This window comes from Ostrinia furnacalis, unplaced genomic scaffold (assembly GCF_004193835.3).
Source record: "Ostrinia furnacalis isolate ACB-3 unplaced genomic scaffold, ASM419383v2 OfSCF2703, whole genome shotgun sequence".
In the NCBI taxonomy this organism is placed as follows: domain Eukaryota; kingdom Metazoa; phylum Arthropoda; class Insecta; order Lepidoptera; family Crambidae; genus Ostrinia; species Ostrinia furnacalis.
The window spans coordinates 106,753-126,709 of NW_021132942.1; the positions used below are offsets into that span (position 1 = coordinate 106,753).

At 38.6% G+C, this 19,957-nt stretch overlaps 2 protein-coding genes across 2 annotated transcripts; both read left to right on the forward strand.

The window, feature by feature from the left end:
- Positions 1–93: 93 nt before the first annotated feature.
- Positions 94–4,892, forward strand: LOC114356262 (protein phosphatase 1 regulatory subunit sds22). The gene is made up of 7 exons (XM_028309349.1): positions 94–268; positions 337–580; positions 1,160–1,288; positions 1,679–1,841; positions 2,197–2,505; positions 2,706–2,980; positions 3,189–4,892. The coding sequence occupies exons 1-6, from the start codon at positions 262–264 to the stop codon at positions 2,877–2,879; spliced, it is 1,026 nt and encodes a 341-aa protein (XP_028165150.1). The 5' UTR covers positions 94–261; the 3' UTR covers positions 2,880–2,980; positions 3,189–4,892.
- Positions 4,893–8,797: 3,905 nt separating this feature from the next.
- Faa (fumarylacetoacetate hydrolase) lies at positions 8,798–19,701 on the forward strand. Its single transcript, XM_028309343.1, has 9 exons — positions 8,798–9,091; positions 10,477–10,584; positions 11,889–12,013; positions 12,455–12,595; positions 14,801–14,898; positions 16,235–16,390; positions 17,605–17,811; positions 18,670–18,818; positions 19,453–19,701. Exons 1-9 carry the CDS (start codon positions 9,008–9,010, stop codon positions 19,654–19,656), a joined length of 1,272 nt encoding a protein of 423 aa, XP_028165144.1. The 5' UTR covers positions 8,798–9,007; the 3' UTR covers positions 19,657–19,701.
- The last annotated feature ends 256 nt before the right edge of the window (positions 19,702–19,957 follow it).

Sequence of the window (19,957 nt, forward strand, 5' to 3'; positions counted from 1 at the left end):
CGTTACTTAACGTGATACTTTGGTAAAAACACGTGTGTGTAATTACCCTAATATATTTTGGTATCCTGTGTTTGTATCTGTGGAGCTGTCAATTCAAATTGACAGTTCGTGTTCGTGAATTTATTATTTTCGAGAATTTGCCGAATTTCGTCCAATTGGAGGTCTTTTTTGCTGTTAATTAATTACAATAGCGTGTAAATTGATTTAAAAATACACTTAAGCCATATCTTAACACCGTTTATTGTTAACTAACACAATATCATGGCAGGTACGTATCTATTGCAACCGTAAATCCAGCTCGTAAATGGAATGAGCCATGGTCACATTGTTTTTCAGACAATCAAGACACTCCTATGGCCAATAATGAAGCTGACGAAGTGCCGAAAGGCGACGGGCTGGGTCAAAACAAACAGGGCAAAGATGATGAGCCTGGTTCACCTCCGCAAGCCGCCACGCCTCCACCGGGCAACGAAGACACCCAGGAGCTGATAGTCATTAACGAAAACACTGAAGAGCTGGACTTGAACCACGGGAGAATTGGAAAGATCGAGAATTTAGAGCCTTTAAAACATCTTGAGAGGTAGGTCATATTTGTTAACAGCCTGAAAATTGTCCTAATTGTTATACAACCTCTAAGATGCATGCAAAATCATTATGAAATATGTGGTTGTTACTCAGAATGAGGATAATAGTTGATATTAACAGTAAAGACTGACTCATTAATTAGAAAGTGGTATAAGTTTCGATTTAAATAGTTGTCCTTGTTGTGAGATCAAGTAGAAAGATAGTGAGTCATGCATTACTGTTGTGGAGGGAATTATATACTAGAGGTGTTCACAAATGCACCACAATTCTACAAGGCTTTTTAAATCACTCCAAATTATAAAAAGTTCTTAGATGATAAAGACCTACATGTTTCATTCCACATTTTGTATCATGATTGTCAGTATAGCCCCATATTTCTTAGGCAACAACAATGTTTCCTTTACGAACAGTTCAGTACAATAAAGTAGCACAATAAATTAAATAAGTTATTTATTTATTTCTCTCACAACAGATCAGTAACATACTTAGGAAAGAAAACATTTCGGATAATATCTGTTTAACTATAGATCTAACTTGTGTTTCAGTAATCAATAAACAATCACTTAATTTCCAGGTTGTATTTGAGATGGAATCTCATCAAAAAGATAGAAGGGCTGGATACTTTGAGCACATTGGTGGAGCTGGAGTTGTATGACAACCAGATTGTAACCATTGAGAACTTGGATAACCTTGTCAACCTTGAGTGAGTGGGTTTTTAGTTTTAGTTTAAATGGGCAAGTGTTTGCTGCAAGACTGGTTGATGTGATAATTCTTGGGGAGGCCTTTCTCCAGCAGTGAATGTCTTTAAGCTTCAAGGAATCAAGTGGTCTCCCACTTAATTTTTTTTTGTTTCCCATTTATTTTCAAATTAAGTGGGACACCATTTTATTCCTAGAGTTACATGAGAATTGTAATACTTTAGTGTGAGCAGTAACTATGAGTGTCATGCTTAATCTAATCTTAATTTTGTGTAGTACTTGCTATCTATCCTGACTGAAAAAACCTAGATAACAGACTCTTAACTTTACATCTTCGTAATATTTTTTATCTATGACCTAAAAAATACTCAATATATTTATGTACACTTCCACAGAATCCTAGACCTATCATTCAACAGGATAAAAGAAATATCAGGGCTTGACAACCTTCTGAAGCTGAAAAAGTTATTCATCAGCTCCAACAAGATTTCAGAGATCAAAAACGTCAACCATTTGCCCAAATTGGAACTCCTGGAGCTTGGAGATAATCGTATACGGGTAAGATAAAGCTTTTAAAAAGTATACAATTTTTATTCAATGTATCTACATTTTTCATTGCTTAGGCTGAGTTGCACCATCTTATTTTGACTTAAATGTCAAAAATCTGTCAAACTCCAGACAAAAATCACTGGTTATTGTTAAAGTTACGGTCAAAGTAAGTTGGTGCAACTGAGCCTTTTCTGTTTTCACCATCAATCCCTAATTTTTAAGTGACTCCTATGAAAACAAAATTCCTGTTATGTGTTACCATAGGGGTCACTTAAAATTAATGGTGAAAATGGTCATAAGACTCTTATGATTGTTTTTAAAAAATATTAAAATGTTATACTGATATTAAATGTGTGATTTTCAGGAAATAAAAAATTTAGAAGGCCTGAAGTCCCTCAAACAGTTGTACTTAGGCAAAAATAAGATAACCAAAATACAAAATCTAGATGACCTGTCCAGCCTTGAGATACTAGTTCTTCAGAGCAATCGCATCACCAAAATAGAAAACTTAGAACTGCTTACAAACCTCGAACAACTGTACATATCGGAGAATGGCATAATAATGATGGAAAACATGGAAAGTCAAGGGAAACTCCAAACCTTGGATCTGGCCATGAACAGAATCACAGTGATCGATAACGTGAGGCATATGAGCGACTTGGAAGAATTATGGGTTAGTTGCTAATAATATTCATGTAAAACATTTCATTGTCATCGTTTACCATATCATTTCATCAAGCGCTTGAGCCTTCCGAAGCAACTGACCTACTAAAAGAAGTTTCATTTGTGTCAGTAAGTTTCACACCGCCTTCGCAAACATAATTTACAAACACTTACACGATAAAACTAAACCGTTTCCCATGTTCGTTCTAGTTGAATGATAACCAAGTATCAGAGTGGTCATCGGTGGATTACTTGCAAGAGAACAAGAAATTGGCTACGATATACCTGGAAAGGAACCCAATAGCTTCGGACCCAGCATACCGGAGGAAACTAAAGCTGACCCTGCCATCGCTGCAACAGATCGACGCGACGTTGTGTAGATAAGAATTTCGTGTTATTGGTAGCCTAAAAAGTAGTTTGAACTTGCGAAAATGAATGTAGTTACTGTAGTTTCGGTTGTATTTAGTTGGTGTGGTGGAGTTTATCTAAATATATAAAAGGAGAAACTGACTGACTGACTGACAGATCAACGCACAGCCTAAACGGCTAAACGTAGGCACTTGAAATTTGGAAGGGACGTAGCTTAGGTACCGTAGAGGTGCACTAAGAAAGGAATTTCCGAAATTCCCACGGGAACGGGAATTAGCGGGAAAAACGGGATTCACGCGTACGAAGTCGCGGGCGGCCGCTAGTTTAGTTATATTGATTGGAATGTATTTATCGCAGTCAAAATGATGATTACGATTAATTGTTTGGTAAGACTAAAAATCTAAAATGTGTTTAAATAAGCCTTTCCATATTCGAAATTGAACACAGTTTGTCTATAAGCCACGATAGCCGAACAGTGAAGGGGTCGGCAGACTCGAGATCCGAGTAACGCGGGTTCGAATTCTACCGATCGACTATTGTGGTGAGCCCACTCGTGACACAAGCATATTTAGCTTACCACAAGGGGCAAACGGGAATTTTGAGTTTTTGCACAAATTACTCTTTAAAAAAAAGTTATATTAGGCTTTAAAACACTTAAATAACACAAATTATTACGCACATCAATTTTCGCATGATCAAACATGTTTAAATGGTTTAAATGAGTACATCTTACGCATAAGTCTCATCCATCAACCTCCTAGCAGTCGCATTTGACCGATTATATTATCTATTGTGTCTCGAATCGCGAGGTTGAAGAGATAACAACAAAAGCTTAATTATATTGTCCGATATTAACTCACTGACAATATCTCTAAGGCCCAGAACAGACGGTGAAACGCAACTGCAACGAAACTGCAACCTTCTGATGATTCTTATGAATGAAACTGAAACTGAAAGTTTAAAACTGGTCGCGTAATGTGTGGTCTCTCAACGGACGCTATGGCAGAAACTTAGATGCAACTCAAAAGTAACTAGCAGTTGTAGTTGCGTTCCACCATCTGTTCTGGGCCTAAATGGTATCAAACCATCTCTTATATTCTCATAAGAAATAACATAGGTATGTTTACAACCCGATTGAGCTTCCCGCGTTCGCCCCTTCCGTACCAGTGGCCTAATTTACGTATTTTGACAGTCATCATCTCGTTGATGACGTTCAGAAGTCGTCCCATTGAAAAACAGTTCTAAATCCGTACTCACAAGGGTCATTTTGATAAAACGATTACTCAATAGGATCCAACTCAGTGTTTTGTTGTCGTTGAAGTTTTGTTACGTGAATAAAGCTACAGAGCGTCGATGTGACGTCACGCACGCCTGGTGCGCAGTGAACTCCATCGGGTTTCATGGTGTTTAATTTTAACACTCCCTAATTTAAGTAATAACACTAGAGCAGCTAGGTAAATAATAAAATCAAAAGTGCTTAAAAGAATTATCAAATTATTGAAATTTTACCAAATTGACTAAAGCTTTATAAGTTCTTCCAATTTTAACAAAAATGTAAGTAGAAAACATGATTTTAAATTAGTTCCTTAGTATTACTAAATGTTAACTCTTCATAAATTATTGTATTGTGTAATTGGATATTTTGTGCACATGGAAAAATAATTGTTGTATGTATGTTTGATCGTGTAGCATTATGCTAAAATAAATTGGCCAGTTTTTATTAATACTCGTTTAAGGTAAAAACTAAGATCATGATTTCATTTAATATTATTAAATAAATTATACAATTATATTTACATATCCTTGAACTAGATCACAATTGAATAAAGGTGCCTAGGTATTATCCAAATCCGTTCAGCATTCACAAGTTTGAATTACAAATATTCAAACAAGCGCGTTTATAATGTTAGTAGTAATAGTATTATTTAAAAGTAATAGCATTTATTTTACTTTAGATTTGCTTTCTCGCGGTTATAATAAAAAACCATGAAGGACTTGAGTGTTGTGCCTACCTTTACAATGAGGGTTTTCGCGAATGAAAGATCCGCTAGATGGCGGGACGTGGATGTGGGGTCTGACTGCTGCGTGATTGGTGGATTTTGACATATCTGTCAATGTCATGTCAAAAATAACCAATCATGCAGCATTTGGACCTCGCGTCTACGTATTGCGATCTGGCGGATTTTTCATTCGCGAAAACCCTCATTACCCAGAATTTTATATGAAATTTATACCGACCATTTTTCGCGATAGGCGTCAAATAGATTTTGTATTGTAGACTTAGTAGTAGCAGTGTATTTATGTATATTTAATTATTGTTATTATGTATTGTATATTTTGTGTCGAGACGATGACGTATCGATGTTATTGAAGGTAAATAAAAGCATTTAAGTTAATCGACCGTACGTTTTGCGTTTTTCTATTTAGATTACCGTTGAATACAATCACTGGTGTTCGCAAATGCCTATCTACTGCAGCGGAGCAGAAATTATAGCCATCCTAAAGGCTGTTTTCTACCAAATCGGAGATGAAACGCGATGCATGTTCGAGGCGACTAATTTAGTATAGAAACGCCGCACATCTTATACTTTGGCTCTATCATCCTCTTCTATTTTCTAACCAATTTCGTCTCCGTGTCTTCTTTGGTGAAAAATGGCTTAGCGGTCAATATTGGCATCGCTCACAGGCTGCTACAGGGAGCACCACATCATCGCTCCGCAGTTTATTTCCACCAAAGCGGAGCAGATCTCAGAGAGAACCGTCTCCACTGAAGCTGAGTGGAAAAACGAAACTATATTGGTTGCTTACAACACGTCTCCACTCCGCTTTGATAGAAAATTATCCTTAAAAGGGAGAGTCCTTGGTTTGGGAGATCAGAAATTTCAAGCAATCCTGTACGTGCCAATAATAGCACAACTCCGCTCCTCTAGTGGACAGCCATTCATAAGGCCTCCCGTCCCGCACTAGGCAGCCTCGCTGTGGGTATAATTATGTTCATATACCTTCACTTGGCTGCGTCTCCCACCATCATTATGTTCGACTGGCTGCTGCAGCCAGGCTGCCTAGTGCGCGGGGTCGCCAGCCTCTCTGCTACAGCGCCTCTCCGCTCCGCTCCAAGGACAGTCATCCTCCCGAGCACTAGGCAGCCTGGCTTTGGCATTTAATTCGGTATCAGAACACACTTGGCTGCCTAATGCGCTGACTCCCATACATCGTCATATGTTCGACTGGCTGCCGCAACCAGGCTGCCTAGTGCGCGGGGTAGCTAACCGCTGCGCTACATCACTCCTCTCCGCTACGTCGCTCATCTCCGCTACGTCGCTCATCTCCGCTACGTCGCTCATCTCCGCTACGTCGCTCATCTCCGCTACGTCGCTCATCTCCGCTACGTCACTCATCTCCGCTACGTCGCTCATCTCCGCTACGTCGCTCATTTCCGCTACGTCGCTCATCTCCGCTACGTCACTCATCTCCGCTACGTCACTCATCTCCGCTACGTCGCTCATCTCCGCTACATCGCTCATCTCCGCTATAGCTCCTCTCCGCTCCGCTACATCGCTCATCTCCGCTATAGGTCCTCTCCGCTCCGCTATCCCACCACACTGACGTTTGTTCCAGGCAGTCGTGGAGGCCGACAGCCGGGCGCTGGGCAAGCCTCCGTCGCGCCGCCGGCTCGCTCCTAGGGTCAACTTCCATTTGTAAATATACAGTGTGAGTCACGTTAAAGTGTACATATGAAAATAGATAAAACTAGACCTATTTTTATCGACAAAAAAGAGTTCAAAAATTTTTTGAGATTTTTTTTTAATTTTTTATAGAATTTTTTTTCTTCTAATAACTTGTTGTAAAGAAAACGTAATAACTTTTAAACTGTGCGGTATATCCTGATAAAATAAAAACAGTAATAATGCTAAATAACAGGCGATACTAAAATAATACATAAAATACACAAAAAATGCCAACAAATACTAAAAAATGATACTTTTTGAAAAAAATCTGCTTAAAAATTCGTGCTTTTTTGGTTATTTGATAAATTTCTCCAAAAAATGCCCCAATAACCGGTAGTTTTTATTACTTTTTATTATTCTCTATCGTATTATCTTTGTAAAACCAAAAATCGCATGTCTCTATCCCTATCACAACATTTGCTATGATCGTTTGAACAAAGGCCTGCCACAACATTATTCTCCGATACAGGTAGAGACAATTTTAATTTTAACTAAAATGCTTATTTTACTTCGAAATCTTTTGTTTTTATTTGAAATCTAACTTGTCTTTATCAAAATTACAAATCTAGAGCCATTTTCAGTTTTGTTGTTAACGAAGCGTTGAATGGCGCGCCCGGAGAGGCTTAGTTCAAACGATCATTGCAAACATTGTGATAGGGATAGAGACATGCGATTTTTGGTTTTACGAAGGTAATACGATAGAGAATAATACAAAGTAATAAAAACTACCGGTTATAGGGGCATTTTTTGGAGAAATTTATCAAATAACCAAAAAAACACGAATTTTTAAGCAGATTTTTTTAAAAAAGTATCATTTTTTATTATTTGTTGGCCTTTTTTTGTGTATTTTATGTATTTTTTTAGTATCGCCTGTTATTTAGCATTATTACTGTTTTTATTTTATCAGGATATACCGCTTAGTTTAAAAGTTATTACGTTTTCTTTACAATAAGTAATTGGAAGAAAAAAAATTCTATAAAAAATTAAAAAAAAATCTCAAAAATTTTTAGACCTCTTTTTTGTCGATAAAAATAGGTTTAGTTTCATCTATTTTCATATGTACACTTTAACGTGACTCACACTGTATACATAATGTTGCTTAGCTATTTGTAATAAAGGCTATTTTTGTACAGCGCTTGTGTTAATGAGGGATGGGGAGTTTTGGAAATGGTAACTTTAAGAGCGCTTTCATATTAGGGCGTTAGTAGCGCGGCAGCAGCGTTTTTAGAATGTATAGGCATGCAGCCGCTGTCACATAGTATGACATTTTCGGCAGCGCGTCAGTCGCGCGTTTGTCGCGGTGCTAAATCGCCTAAATGTGAAAGCGCGCTAACAGCATGTAGCTGGGCTTCTCAGAAACACATACAATTAGTTTTCGGGTCTGTCATCGTCTCTCATACTGGCATCACCACGCCTTGCGTGAACGGGATGGCAACATTTGAAACTTAGTATAACGTTTTTCGGAGTAATATCGCAGGCGTGGATCCAGCCTCAAAAATGGCTGTAGTCAAATCAGTAAAGTTCGGTCACTTGTAAGTTGTAAGACATTAGAATATTATCAAACTACAACGCGACAATATGACGCCACAAAGTTGTGGGTGTGACCATCGTGACGACTATAGTGGCACCGCGCCTACTTTATGAAACATCGAAATGTCCGACTAAATAATTTCACTGTTCTGTTTGTCATCGGTCATCCGCTTCGCACTGGAAGGGATCGAGCCTTGACTTCGAACTCCTATATTGTTATGATTAATTTTGTAGCGGATCCAATGACAGTTTAACTTTACCCCGGGACAACCTTTACGTACTGATTGGGGTTTTATTGGCGGTTAAGCTGTAGATCCTGGCTATACAAGAGTTGCGACAGTGGAAATAGTACCTTCCTCATTAGTTGTGATTAAAAATACTTAAACAGATTCAGACACCTTCAAGAAGGCATGCAATCATCCCCTTTTGAGAGAAATCAGATTAGATCCAAATCTAATTCTACTGAGAGTTTAAATATAATTAAACAGCTTGTTGAATGTCAGATGAATATACCTACAAAATTCCTGCTGTGGTATTTGAAATTGTAAAAAAAAATACTTATTGCAACACAGAACGCAACATCTTTAGTACAAACAACTTTATTCTTCAAATAGGTTAATTTTACACAACGATATTGTATTAAATAACAAGCTATTAAAACTTATGAAACACGGCCTCCACACACTCCTGATAAGAAGATGCATTCAATTAAATTAAGTAACACAGAGAAAACTTATCACTCGTTGATAACAAGCAACAGACAGTTGGCCTTGACATTACTACAAACGCCCGAGAACCGGCTACATTTCCATATTATAACTAAAACTACTCTAACCAGTCGGGTAATCACTTTACCAGTGGGCTCCGTGAAGGAAACACGTCGCTATGAAGTCCTTTATAGAATACGCATCAAATTCAGACTTTCCTATCGAAAATCTCCCGTATGGAGTCTTCACTTCACCAAAAAATGTAAGTGACCTTCATTTGTTTCTTATTAATAAACTAGTCCTAAGTGCAAAGATCATAAAGCACATATTGCTTGCTTATTGGAATTATCTGTATTACACAATCAAATGAAAGGGTCTTTGCACTCGACCTCAGATCAAAGAAGGGAATAGATGTGAAACGGGGGCGTGGCGCGTGTCTCCGCGATATGCCCAGAAACGAACGTCAGCCGCGTAGCTAGGTTAGTCGCGATTCAGTCGTACTAAGGAAATGTTCTCCGAATTTTTTGGATAATGCGTCGTTACGTGCAATAAAACAAGTGAAACGAAGAACTACAGGAACAATGGAGTCATTTACTACATGTAAGTATTGCAAATCCATTGGTATTTTGGTTATAAATAAAAAAAACTTAACATTTTTACGAACGAATTCAGTGCCGTAACAGTTACTGCGATATCGAAATCAGTGGTGATAAAAATTCTAACACACTTGTACATTGACGATTTAGTTAGCAACCACTTTATGTCATGCTCAACTACTGCGCGATGTATTTAATTTCTTCCGATATCCACTGTCGTGTGAAAATACACAGTACGGCCGCATGTGCCGGTCGTAACATAGTGCCGTGCTCGTGTTCTAATGCGGTTTCCTATTATCGATAAATAGAAGTAAATTATAATTTTCTATTTTGTAATTTTAAATAAAAAAAATATGTGTTACTTGCGATTATAAGATTTTACAAAAAAAAAATAACAGTAGAAGTAATTAGTAACTGTCAACTATGTAATTACTATAAGAGCTAGTTGAAAGCCTAATATAGGCATTATTTTTGATAAACATAATATGCGGTACGCAGATCGCCATAATTAATCCTTCAAGGCCCGCGAATCTAGACACAATAGATAATTATAATCAATTGTTATGACATTAATTAATGCCGTCTGGGACTCAAGCGGTTAAAAAGTAAATGCGTGATAGTAGTTAATAATAACGTATAATAATAAAAAGGTTTTCATACATAAGCATTTTGTGAAACCAGTTTCGAGCCTTGCCCCTAGCGATTTAAAGTATCGATATCTTGTCGACTTCATTTTATCTTTGTTCTCTCACTAGTTTTCAAAGTGTGCGTCACGTCACGCGGCCATTGATTGGCCATAAGGCACGCCTTCTGGCCAATCACAGCACTTTTAAGCCGGTTGCACATGTTGTCGTAGACTCTCAGTCGCTTTGTTTTTACACAGTTGAATGTGTGTGTGGGAGCTGTGGTGGGGGAAATGTGGGGACACTGGTTCTCGTTGTAGTTACGCGCGACTTCATATCTAGTCTCTTTCTATGATCTGAGCACTCGACGGAATGTGTTATTTATGAAGCGCAATGCGTTTTAGTAGTGTAATCGTTTTGTTTTCCAGGCTGATAAACACATTGGAGTTGCTATTGGCGACTATATTTTGGATCTGAATGTTGTATCGCATCTCTTCAATGGACCCTTGCTGAAGGACAAACAAAATGTTTTTAAGGTAAATGCAACTATGGCTACTCATGTATTTTTAAATCCCAGTTGTTATTTTAAGTCTTATCATGATAGCTAAAAGTATTTTATTGCACTGATAACAACATGCAACATTGGGTACTTACCCACCTTAAAATATATTCTAGAAATGTTGTGTGTATTTTTGTCGTACAGTCGACAGCAAATCCGACTACATTTTTGTTTCAAAATAGTACCTAAGTATCACTATCTTGATGTGCCGGTCCTTTGTACAACATTTTTTTTATATCATAAAACCTTAGATTAATTAATCTAAGCATAAAACATTTTAGTTAGACACGTGTATAAAGTTACAGAAATCTAGCAACCTCAATGCTCTTGCTTTAAAACTTTGAACCTTAGAATTTGAAATACTTAATACTAAGTAGGTAGTCTCTGTTAATTACTACAAAAATAATTTTAATAAGACACTAACAAACTTGATGAAGTATCTTAGAAACTAGTTAATGGATACCAGTTCTCCTGGGCACAATGCAAATTAGGTGTTTACGCGCAAAATCGACTATGGAAATCATTTGGCGTTGTTATGTACTTTTTCTATAGGTACTTATGTATTTTATGTTGTGCAATAATGTCCTTACATACCACTGTAAGAAAACCAGTCAGACTGTTGTTTAGTAGGTATACTTGTTTTTGTATTTTAATTAAGTTAAAAAATTTTCATGCGGGCTGGACTACACATCAACTACAGCGCTAAAAACTACGGATTTTTAATACGTACCTAATCGTTCGAGCTGTAGCTGTAATAAGTTCGATTTTGTTACAAAACTCATATAAGTTTATTATCCTACCCTTGTGTTTTCGAAAGAGTAAAAGAGCAATTAACAACCAACCGGGCAACATGGAAAGTATGTATTGGGGGAGGTCTATGTTCAGCAGTGGACGTCCTATGGCTGAGATGATGATGAATGATAAGGAATTTCTCTTCCTGTAGATGTCACGCTCGACTTGGCCCTAGATAAGTGGTGAATAAAGGACAAATACGTGAAATTCAATTCAATCATATTTTGTCCCGAAGTTGTGGTAGGGCCAATAATATATATTTCGGACGTGTATAAGTGCCCTGGAAAGGGCCTATGTACTGAATAAAATTTTGAATTTAAATTTGAATCCAATGCTTGACCAACCAAGAAAATCTTCGATTTTAAATTACTCCGGTAAATTAGTGCTCCTGCTATGGAGAAAAAATGATCTGTTAATGGTGATGATAGTAATTTTTTCAACTGTGCCTTGTGATAATTGATTTTAATACTGAAACGTTTTATTATACAGGAAGACAAACTCAATGCCTTCATGGCACTCACGAAACCCCACTGGGTGGAAGCAAGGAACACTCTGCAAAGCCTGCTGGATGTCTCGAATACCACTCTGCAGAACGACAGTGAACTTAGGCAAAGGTATCTAAACCTTTCATTAATTATAATAGTCCCTCAGTCAACCAACTACCTTGTACCAAAGTCCTCCATCAAAGTATTTTATAACTTTATGATCTTTTCTTATGATCTACATCCACCCATTTAATACACAAGTATGGAGAAAAGTGAACATTGAAATAGTAGGTACGTAGGACAAAGAACCTTATTAAAATTGTCCATAAAGTATTTTATAACTTTATGATCTTTTACGTAGTCACAGACCACCTTCAAAAGAAAAAAATCTGATAGAGCCCTGATAGCCCCATATAATTAACTATACTTCGTTCCATTCAACCAAAGGACGTCCATTTCTGACCTTTATGTACTACATTTGATAAACCTCTTTTAACGATGTAATTATTCTACAATAATTCAAAATGCAAAATGAAGGAAGTAGCTATAGTAGTGTTTTAAATTTTCCAGGGCATTCGTCAAACAAAGTGAAGCTCAAATGCATCTACCTGCAGAAGTGGGCGACTACACCGACTTCTACTCGTCCATACACCACGCCACCAACGTCGGCATCATGTTCCGAAGCAAGGAGAACGCGCTCATGCCCAACTGGTAGGTAGCTGCAAAATGACTCTTATTGTGAGCACTTAAGGTGCACCTCCCGGCAGCAGTGGGCAGCTGCTGCTATAATCAACATCATGATGTTTAGAAGCTTCTAAACATGTTTAGAAGCATGGAGAATGGACTTTTGGCCAACTGGTTAGATGATTTATTTTACTATTACATTTTTTATTCACTACTTATCGCATCTATTGTAACTATGATACCACAGTGGCTTATTATGACGTCCTCCGCACATCAGTCGCGTCGCACAGTGATCAATAATCAGAATTTAGGATGACAAAAATATTTTAATCTGAAATTACAATTATCTAATAATGTTATTGAAAATATCATTAAGTAAATAAATATTTCTTTATTAAAATAATGTATTTGAGACTACAATCTTAAAAAACCGGCCAAGTGCGAGTCGGACTCGCGCACCGAGGGTTCCGTACAAACCTGTAGGTATATAACTTTGATTTTGTTACAGCTTAAAGGTACTATGGACCTGATTATTGAATATGAATTTCAATTAAATACCTCTACGCGTTCATGAGGAAAGTAGTAGACTTTAAAATTCTCATTTTATCACTTTGGAAGAATCTCTCGCGCAAACTATTCAGTTTAGAAAAAAATGATATTAGAAACCTCAATATCATTTTTGAAGACCTATCCAGAGATACCCCACACGTATGGATTTGATGAAAAAAATATTTTTGAGTTTCAGTTCTAAGTATGGGGACCCCCCCATGATGCCCTTAGTTCAATAAAAGAATCAATTAAAGACTAGTTAATTTCGATTGGGTAAAAAGTGCTAGTGCCTATTTTGTCGAATACGAAATATAATTCTGTAGACTGCCTCGTGACTTAACAGTAAATTCAGGAGATGATGATGAAATGTTATGAAGTGCTGAGGCAGCCCTACGTTTTCCGACTGAATGAAGTTTCATCTTGGCTGCTAAGCACAATAACTATTTTTCACTTCTGGATGATACTTCGTCTTTTAATCTACTACGCTTAGTTCTGTCACCTAAATCGATGAAAGCCTTTTTCGGGCGTCCTCTACCTACAGACCCTGAAGTTGAAGGCTGTTCAATAATGATCTTCAGATGTTATTATGCATTTACACAACTAATTCTCATATTTTTTTTCAAATTGAGAGATATCTTTGCCGATTTTAATCAATTTCTGGAAGCTGACAAACAAAAGCTATTTTTTGAAATTCGTAACTTATTTCGCTCTTGTGTTATCAAATCTGATACTCTAACGACCTCATAGACATAGTTTAATAATATATCTTTAGATTGCTTAGTTGCAGGTTTAATTGGAGGAAGTTTTTTGAGGTTTTTAAATAAATCTGAATTTCTAACTGTACTTTCGTTTCCTGCAAAAATGAAAAGTTTGTTCAGGCAGGGGTAGTTTGGGGTAAAAAATTTTATTGAATGCCATAATACAGACTTCCAGCTATCTACCAGTACCAAAATTTCCATGTTCTAATATGTTCCTTGTAAGATACAGGCTTTAAAATAAAATAAAATACCTAAAAATTTAAGCTAAGTTTTGAATATTTTTTCCAAATTACTATAACAATTAACAGTTACTAAGTGTTATAGAAAATGAAGTATATACCTTCATTAATGTGCACCATATTTCATAATACGCAATAATGCACTGTATAAGTCAAACCAAACGGATAACTGTGCGCGAAAACAGGAAGTAAATAGAACAAATCAGTACAAATTAGCGAGAGCACTGCATTTACAAGCTGGTATCTCAGTAATGACTTACCTTTAAACGTTCATATTCAACAAGAATATGAGGTAAGTACCCCCAATCACATCGCGATGATTTAACTACCCTCACAATGTCAAATTTGAATATGATCCACCTAATATCTCATTATTGATCACCGTGCGTCGGTCTGTTTCCCACAAAGTCCGTATTGCAAAACGACGCTCAAAACTAGATTCAATCTGAGTCATTGATTCTGTTTTGGGATTTGGCTTCATTATCATCATCTCAGCCATAGGACGTCCACTGCTGAACATAGGCCTCCCCAAATGCTTTCCATGTTGCCCGGTTGGTAGCGGCCTGCGTCCAGCGCCTTCCTGCTACCTTTGGGATTTGTCTTAAATATTGTAAACTTCAAATGCTTCAAGATATGCTTTAAATCGAATCGAGTTCTCTACTAAAACAATGTTTTGACATTTCCAGGAAATACATCCCCGTCGGCTACCACGGTCGTAGCAGCTCTATCGTGGTATCCGGAACTCCCATCAGAAGGCCTTACGGACAGACCCTGCCTGTTGAAGGTTTGTGATTCTTTAATAGAGGTAAAGTTCTCCTTTGCTTTGGATGATGTGCGTTCTTTCTTAAGTTTGATTACATACGTACAGTACATACGGACATCGGTTACGTATGCTAGTGGAGCGTATAACCGTGGAGCGACGACCTTGTGAAAATTGCAGAAAGTGTCTGTCACAGGACAGGACTGGTTGCTAAGGAAATCCTTAGGGGAAGCCTTTAATCATCAATGGGAAGTCTTTTTACAAGCTTTTATTTTTTGACACAAAATTGTACAGTAGCCGACAGCAATTAAGACTGTGATAATTACACATTTGCTCTTACATTTTGCGCGAACTTGATCTAATCAAACAGTGTAAACACACACGCATACTTCCGTGCGCGTATTCGCGCTTGTTTTCGATCAACTTCGCGCATAGTGTAACTGCGCCATTAGCATGACTAAGGACCCCATAGCAGGCCTGTTCATCTCCGCGAGTTTACATCGAAAACAAAACACGCACGATTGCCCACCTACAGGATACTATTCGACAAGGCCTCACATACGAGCACATTGAACATTGACTCACGCACGCGTATTCTTGTGTATGATGGAAGAAAATAAAGAAAATGGTGTACTAAATACTGTGCAGAATTTAACTGCCTAAATAATAATAAAAACACAGAATGTACTTTTTTAAGTTGCCTCAAGACACTGAGAGGTAAATAAGTAGTTAATATTATTCATGATAATTCATGCTAAATCATGTATTTCCTCCGCCATTTTCCGCAGTTTGGCACCTCACGTCACATCATTTTACCGAAGTCAGCCCTATAGCTTCGGCGCAGTGCCGATCACTGACGTTTGTCAACAAAATGGTGCTTGACTCTTGAGACAGGCTAAATTACACCATATTGTTAATGACATTGAGCATACATTTTTTTAAATACTTTCGCGAAGTAAAACTTCTGTACGTAGTACTTATTATTATTCTGTGGTAATAGGTACATTCGATTCAGGAGCAATTCACTGAATTTACCATGCATTCTTGTATGGTATATCATAAGAATGGGTATACAAGATTGCGTGGTATATTAAACAAGGTAGTGACGTGCTAATATCTAGACTTACATATTAAGGTACTAGTAGAAATGACTCGCATACATAAATTTGAATAACTTGGATTGACCAGTCCCCGAAAGCAGCGCCTGTTCACAGACATGACGAGTGAACCAGCCATTTTTAGCTTGACATGTTGTTGTGTTTGTTATGCCGATTCAATGAAATACAAATACAAATACAAATACAAAATCATTTATTGTGAATCATAGGTAAAATGGAAAAAATGAGGATCTTACTTGCAGGGGCGGAGCCTCACTTCGGGCCGTGCCGGCTGATGGACTTCGAGCTGGAGATGGGCTGCTTTGTGGGCGGCCCGCCCACCGCGCTGGGCCAGCGGGTCACTGCTAAGGATGCAGAGGAGCACCTTTTTGGGTTCGTGCTGCTTAATGATTGGAGCGGTGAGTGAAATTTCTGACTGTGCTGAAATAATGGTCAAGTAGTTTTGACTTTGTAATCTACTATATAAAAATAAGTCGGGCTTTCCTCCCTGACGCTATAATTCCAGAACGCACGAACCGATTTCCATTGTTTTGCATTCGTTGGAAAGGTCTCGGGCTCCGTGAGGTTTATAGTAAAGAAAATTCGGGAAAAGGGGGTAAAACGGGATCCACGCGTACGAAGTCGCGGGCGGCCGCTAGTTTTATTTAAATTTTCTCAGGTCCTCTGATGATAAACATCTGAGAAAAACCTACATTGAAAAAAAAAACACTACATATTATTATTACATTTCATAAACAAAAATCATTGCAAAGTAAAATCAATATTTATCACCAAGATTTTTAGCTCATTTTCAATGGTTATTCTGAAACGCGAGAAATAGGGAAACCATTCATCTTCACTACTTGATTGGTAACGATCGCGGTGTGCGGGATATCATTCAGCACGCCTTTCCTTTGGCCGTTGCCGTACGCTTTATCTCATTTCATTCGTCGATATACAGAGCGACTTATCTTCTAATAAAAATGAGCTAATTATATTGTTTCAGTCAATCTTAATCATAAACAAATTCTTTAGACGCAGCAGTCTACCTTACACATCAATCTGTTGAAGTAGTTACACGCCCGTATTCACAATCGATGCTTGCATAAGTGAAACAGAAAATCGAACGCACAGAGTTGAATAGAGCTCTGTGATTGGTTCGTGTGTCACCCTGACACACGAACTATCCTATTCATGACATTGACATTGGGGCGCCACCGTCAATACCGGATCGCTGGTTCCGATTTTTGCCATGTTGGAAACCATATAGTTAAACGATGGTAGCGCCCCCCTGTCATTGAGTTTGGTGGGACAGTTCAGCGTGGGTCATCTATAGCAGGGTTTCTCAATTTTTTTTGCCAAGGAACCCTAATTGATTATACTTTTCCTAGCGGAACCCCCGTACTACTCCGCCCGCACGCCCTGCCCCTCCCTTGTGCGTAAACAAGTCGGCGCGAGCGAACAACGTCGGTCACGAAACGTGGGATAATATTTTTTACGGAACCCTTGCGGACTTTCCACGGAACCCCAGGGTTCCGTGGACCACCTTTCGGAAACCGCTGATCTATAGTAATGTTTGTGAATACGGGCGTCAGAATCAGGCCTAGCATTGAACATTCATTTCCCTTTCCAGCGCGTGACATCCAGAAATGGGAGTACGTTCCTCTCGGTCCGTTTACCGCCAAGAACCTCGGCAGCAGCATATCGCCCTGGGTGGTCACCGTGGAGGCTCTTCGGCGCTTCGCCATAGACAACTACCCGCAGGAGCCGGCGCCGTTCGCCTACCTGAAACACGAGGACAAGTTCAACTTCGATATCAAGCTGGAGGTTGATCTGAAGCGTGAGTAGTAATGAGACGTATTCGTATTTGGTATTAGTGATGCAATGAATACTACTTTTACGAATACGGATATTAAATATACTATTCGGCGAATACGAATATCTCTGTATAGTCATGAAATACTCATAAATTGTACTCTTTTTATTATGGTTAATGTTTTAGTATAAATAAAATTTACAAATGGCATTTTTTATCACTTTGTTATTAATCACAAAACAAAAATTCCGGAAGAGAACTTACTTACTACTTTGTATACTGACCGGGGTTTTCCCGTCGTGTCGTTGCTATAGTGTTCGGAGACACACGTGCGTGACAAAATTTAAAAAAAGTAGGTATTCGTATTCGTTACATCAGTAGTATTTGCCCTCATCAGTTGACGCCACTGCAAAGTAAGATCCTATGGCCTAGTGACAGCCTACGTGCTAAGCCCTAAGGGCACCTAGGCTGTACCTCACTAGTGGCTAAGACAGTGACGGCAACTGCTAGGTGGTGAGAGGACTATAAATAATTATAATCACTAGAGTGACGCCACTGTAGAGTATAAGGTCCTATCACTCGCAAATGAGCCCAAATACGATACTATTCATTTTTTGCATTGATCATTTTCCACCAACAAGGTAGACGAATGACCTTATAAAGATTGCAGGAAGCGGCCAATCTCGAAATCATTAGAGAAAGCCAAATTCAGCAAGTGAGATCCAGTAAAGTGCCATAATTACCTTTACTGAAACTATAGGGGGGAGGCCAGAGGGAGATATCTTTCATCTAATCAAATACCTTTTCATTACTCTGATAACTATCTCGACAATAGATTTATATCAGTACGAAACCCAAATAAAGAAAATCTTTTGTCCACAGCCGAGTCGACGTCCAAAGTGACAACCATCTGCCGCTCCAATTACAAGTTTCTGTATTGGACCGTCAAACAGCAACTGGCACAGCAGACCGTGACTGGATGTAACCTGCGCCCCGGTGATATGCTGGGATCGGGTACCATCAGCGGTGACGTAAGTACCTGCTGTGTAGTATGAGCTGAGACTGCTGAGAGGGGTGTAAGGCTGGTTTTAAATCGCGCTGACCGTCAGCGCTGACAACCGAAATGTATGAAGCGTCGACGCCTAGCGATCAACGTCACTCATGAACGTTCCCTTCAATTACGTACATTTTGATTTGTCAGCGCCGACGATCAGCGAGCGGTCAGCGCTGACGATCAGCGAGCGGTCAGCGCTGACGATCAGCGAGCGGTCAGCGCTGACGATCAGCGAGCGGTCAGCGCGATTCTAAAACCAGGCTGGTTTTAGAATCGCGCTGACCGCCACTACTACAGTACAGTCTACGCTCGGTTACTGTACTGTAGTACTGTAGGGGAGTGGAAATGAACGTTGCGGAATAGAGGCGGATAGAGTGGAGTGAAGATATGTCGCTACATATCTTCACACAATGAATGTGTCGGATTGGAGATGAATGCAGCGGAGCGGAGATAAATGTAGTTGAGCGGGGTGAATGCAGTGGAGTGGAATGAATCAGGGCAAGAAATCTTCCCACATCTCCGCTCTGCTCCGCTTAAACTTATCGTCTCACCTCCGCCTTGTTAAAATCTTATGATATTTTTTAAAAACCATTTTTATCTATCTTCCATAGACTCCAGACTCCTACGGCAGCATGCTAGAGCTAGCCTGGAAAGGCACCAAGCCTCTCCGCCTCCTAAACGGAGAGGAGAGGAAGTTCCTGCAAGATGGCGACACCGTCACTCTCCGCGGCTACTGCGTGTCAGAAGATGGCGTCCGCATTGGCTTCGGAAAGTGCGAGGGAAAACTGCTGCCTGCTATACCTTTTGAAGAATAAACAAACTGTTTCTCATGTACCTTATTAAAGTTGTTTTAAGTTTTACGAATGTCGTTTTACTTGTTTTTGTTTTGTGTGACTTTACATCTTACAAAAACTGAGGCTAAATGTCCCATTATTTAAAACTCATTGTATTATTTTAAAATATGTTTCATTTTGTATTTGAATTAATTAGTAAGTTACAATAACAATGCTTAAATACTTCTAAAAAATGATTATGAAGGAGCTTGTGAAATTTTGTAACATAAGAAATAGAAAAAGTACACAAAGTGTAACATTTATTTTTGTATGACAACCCAAA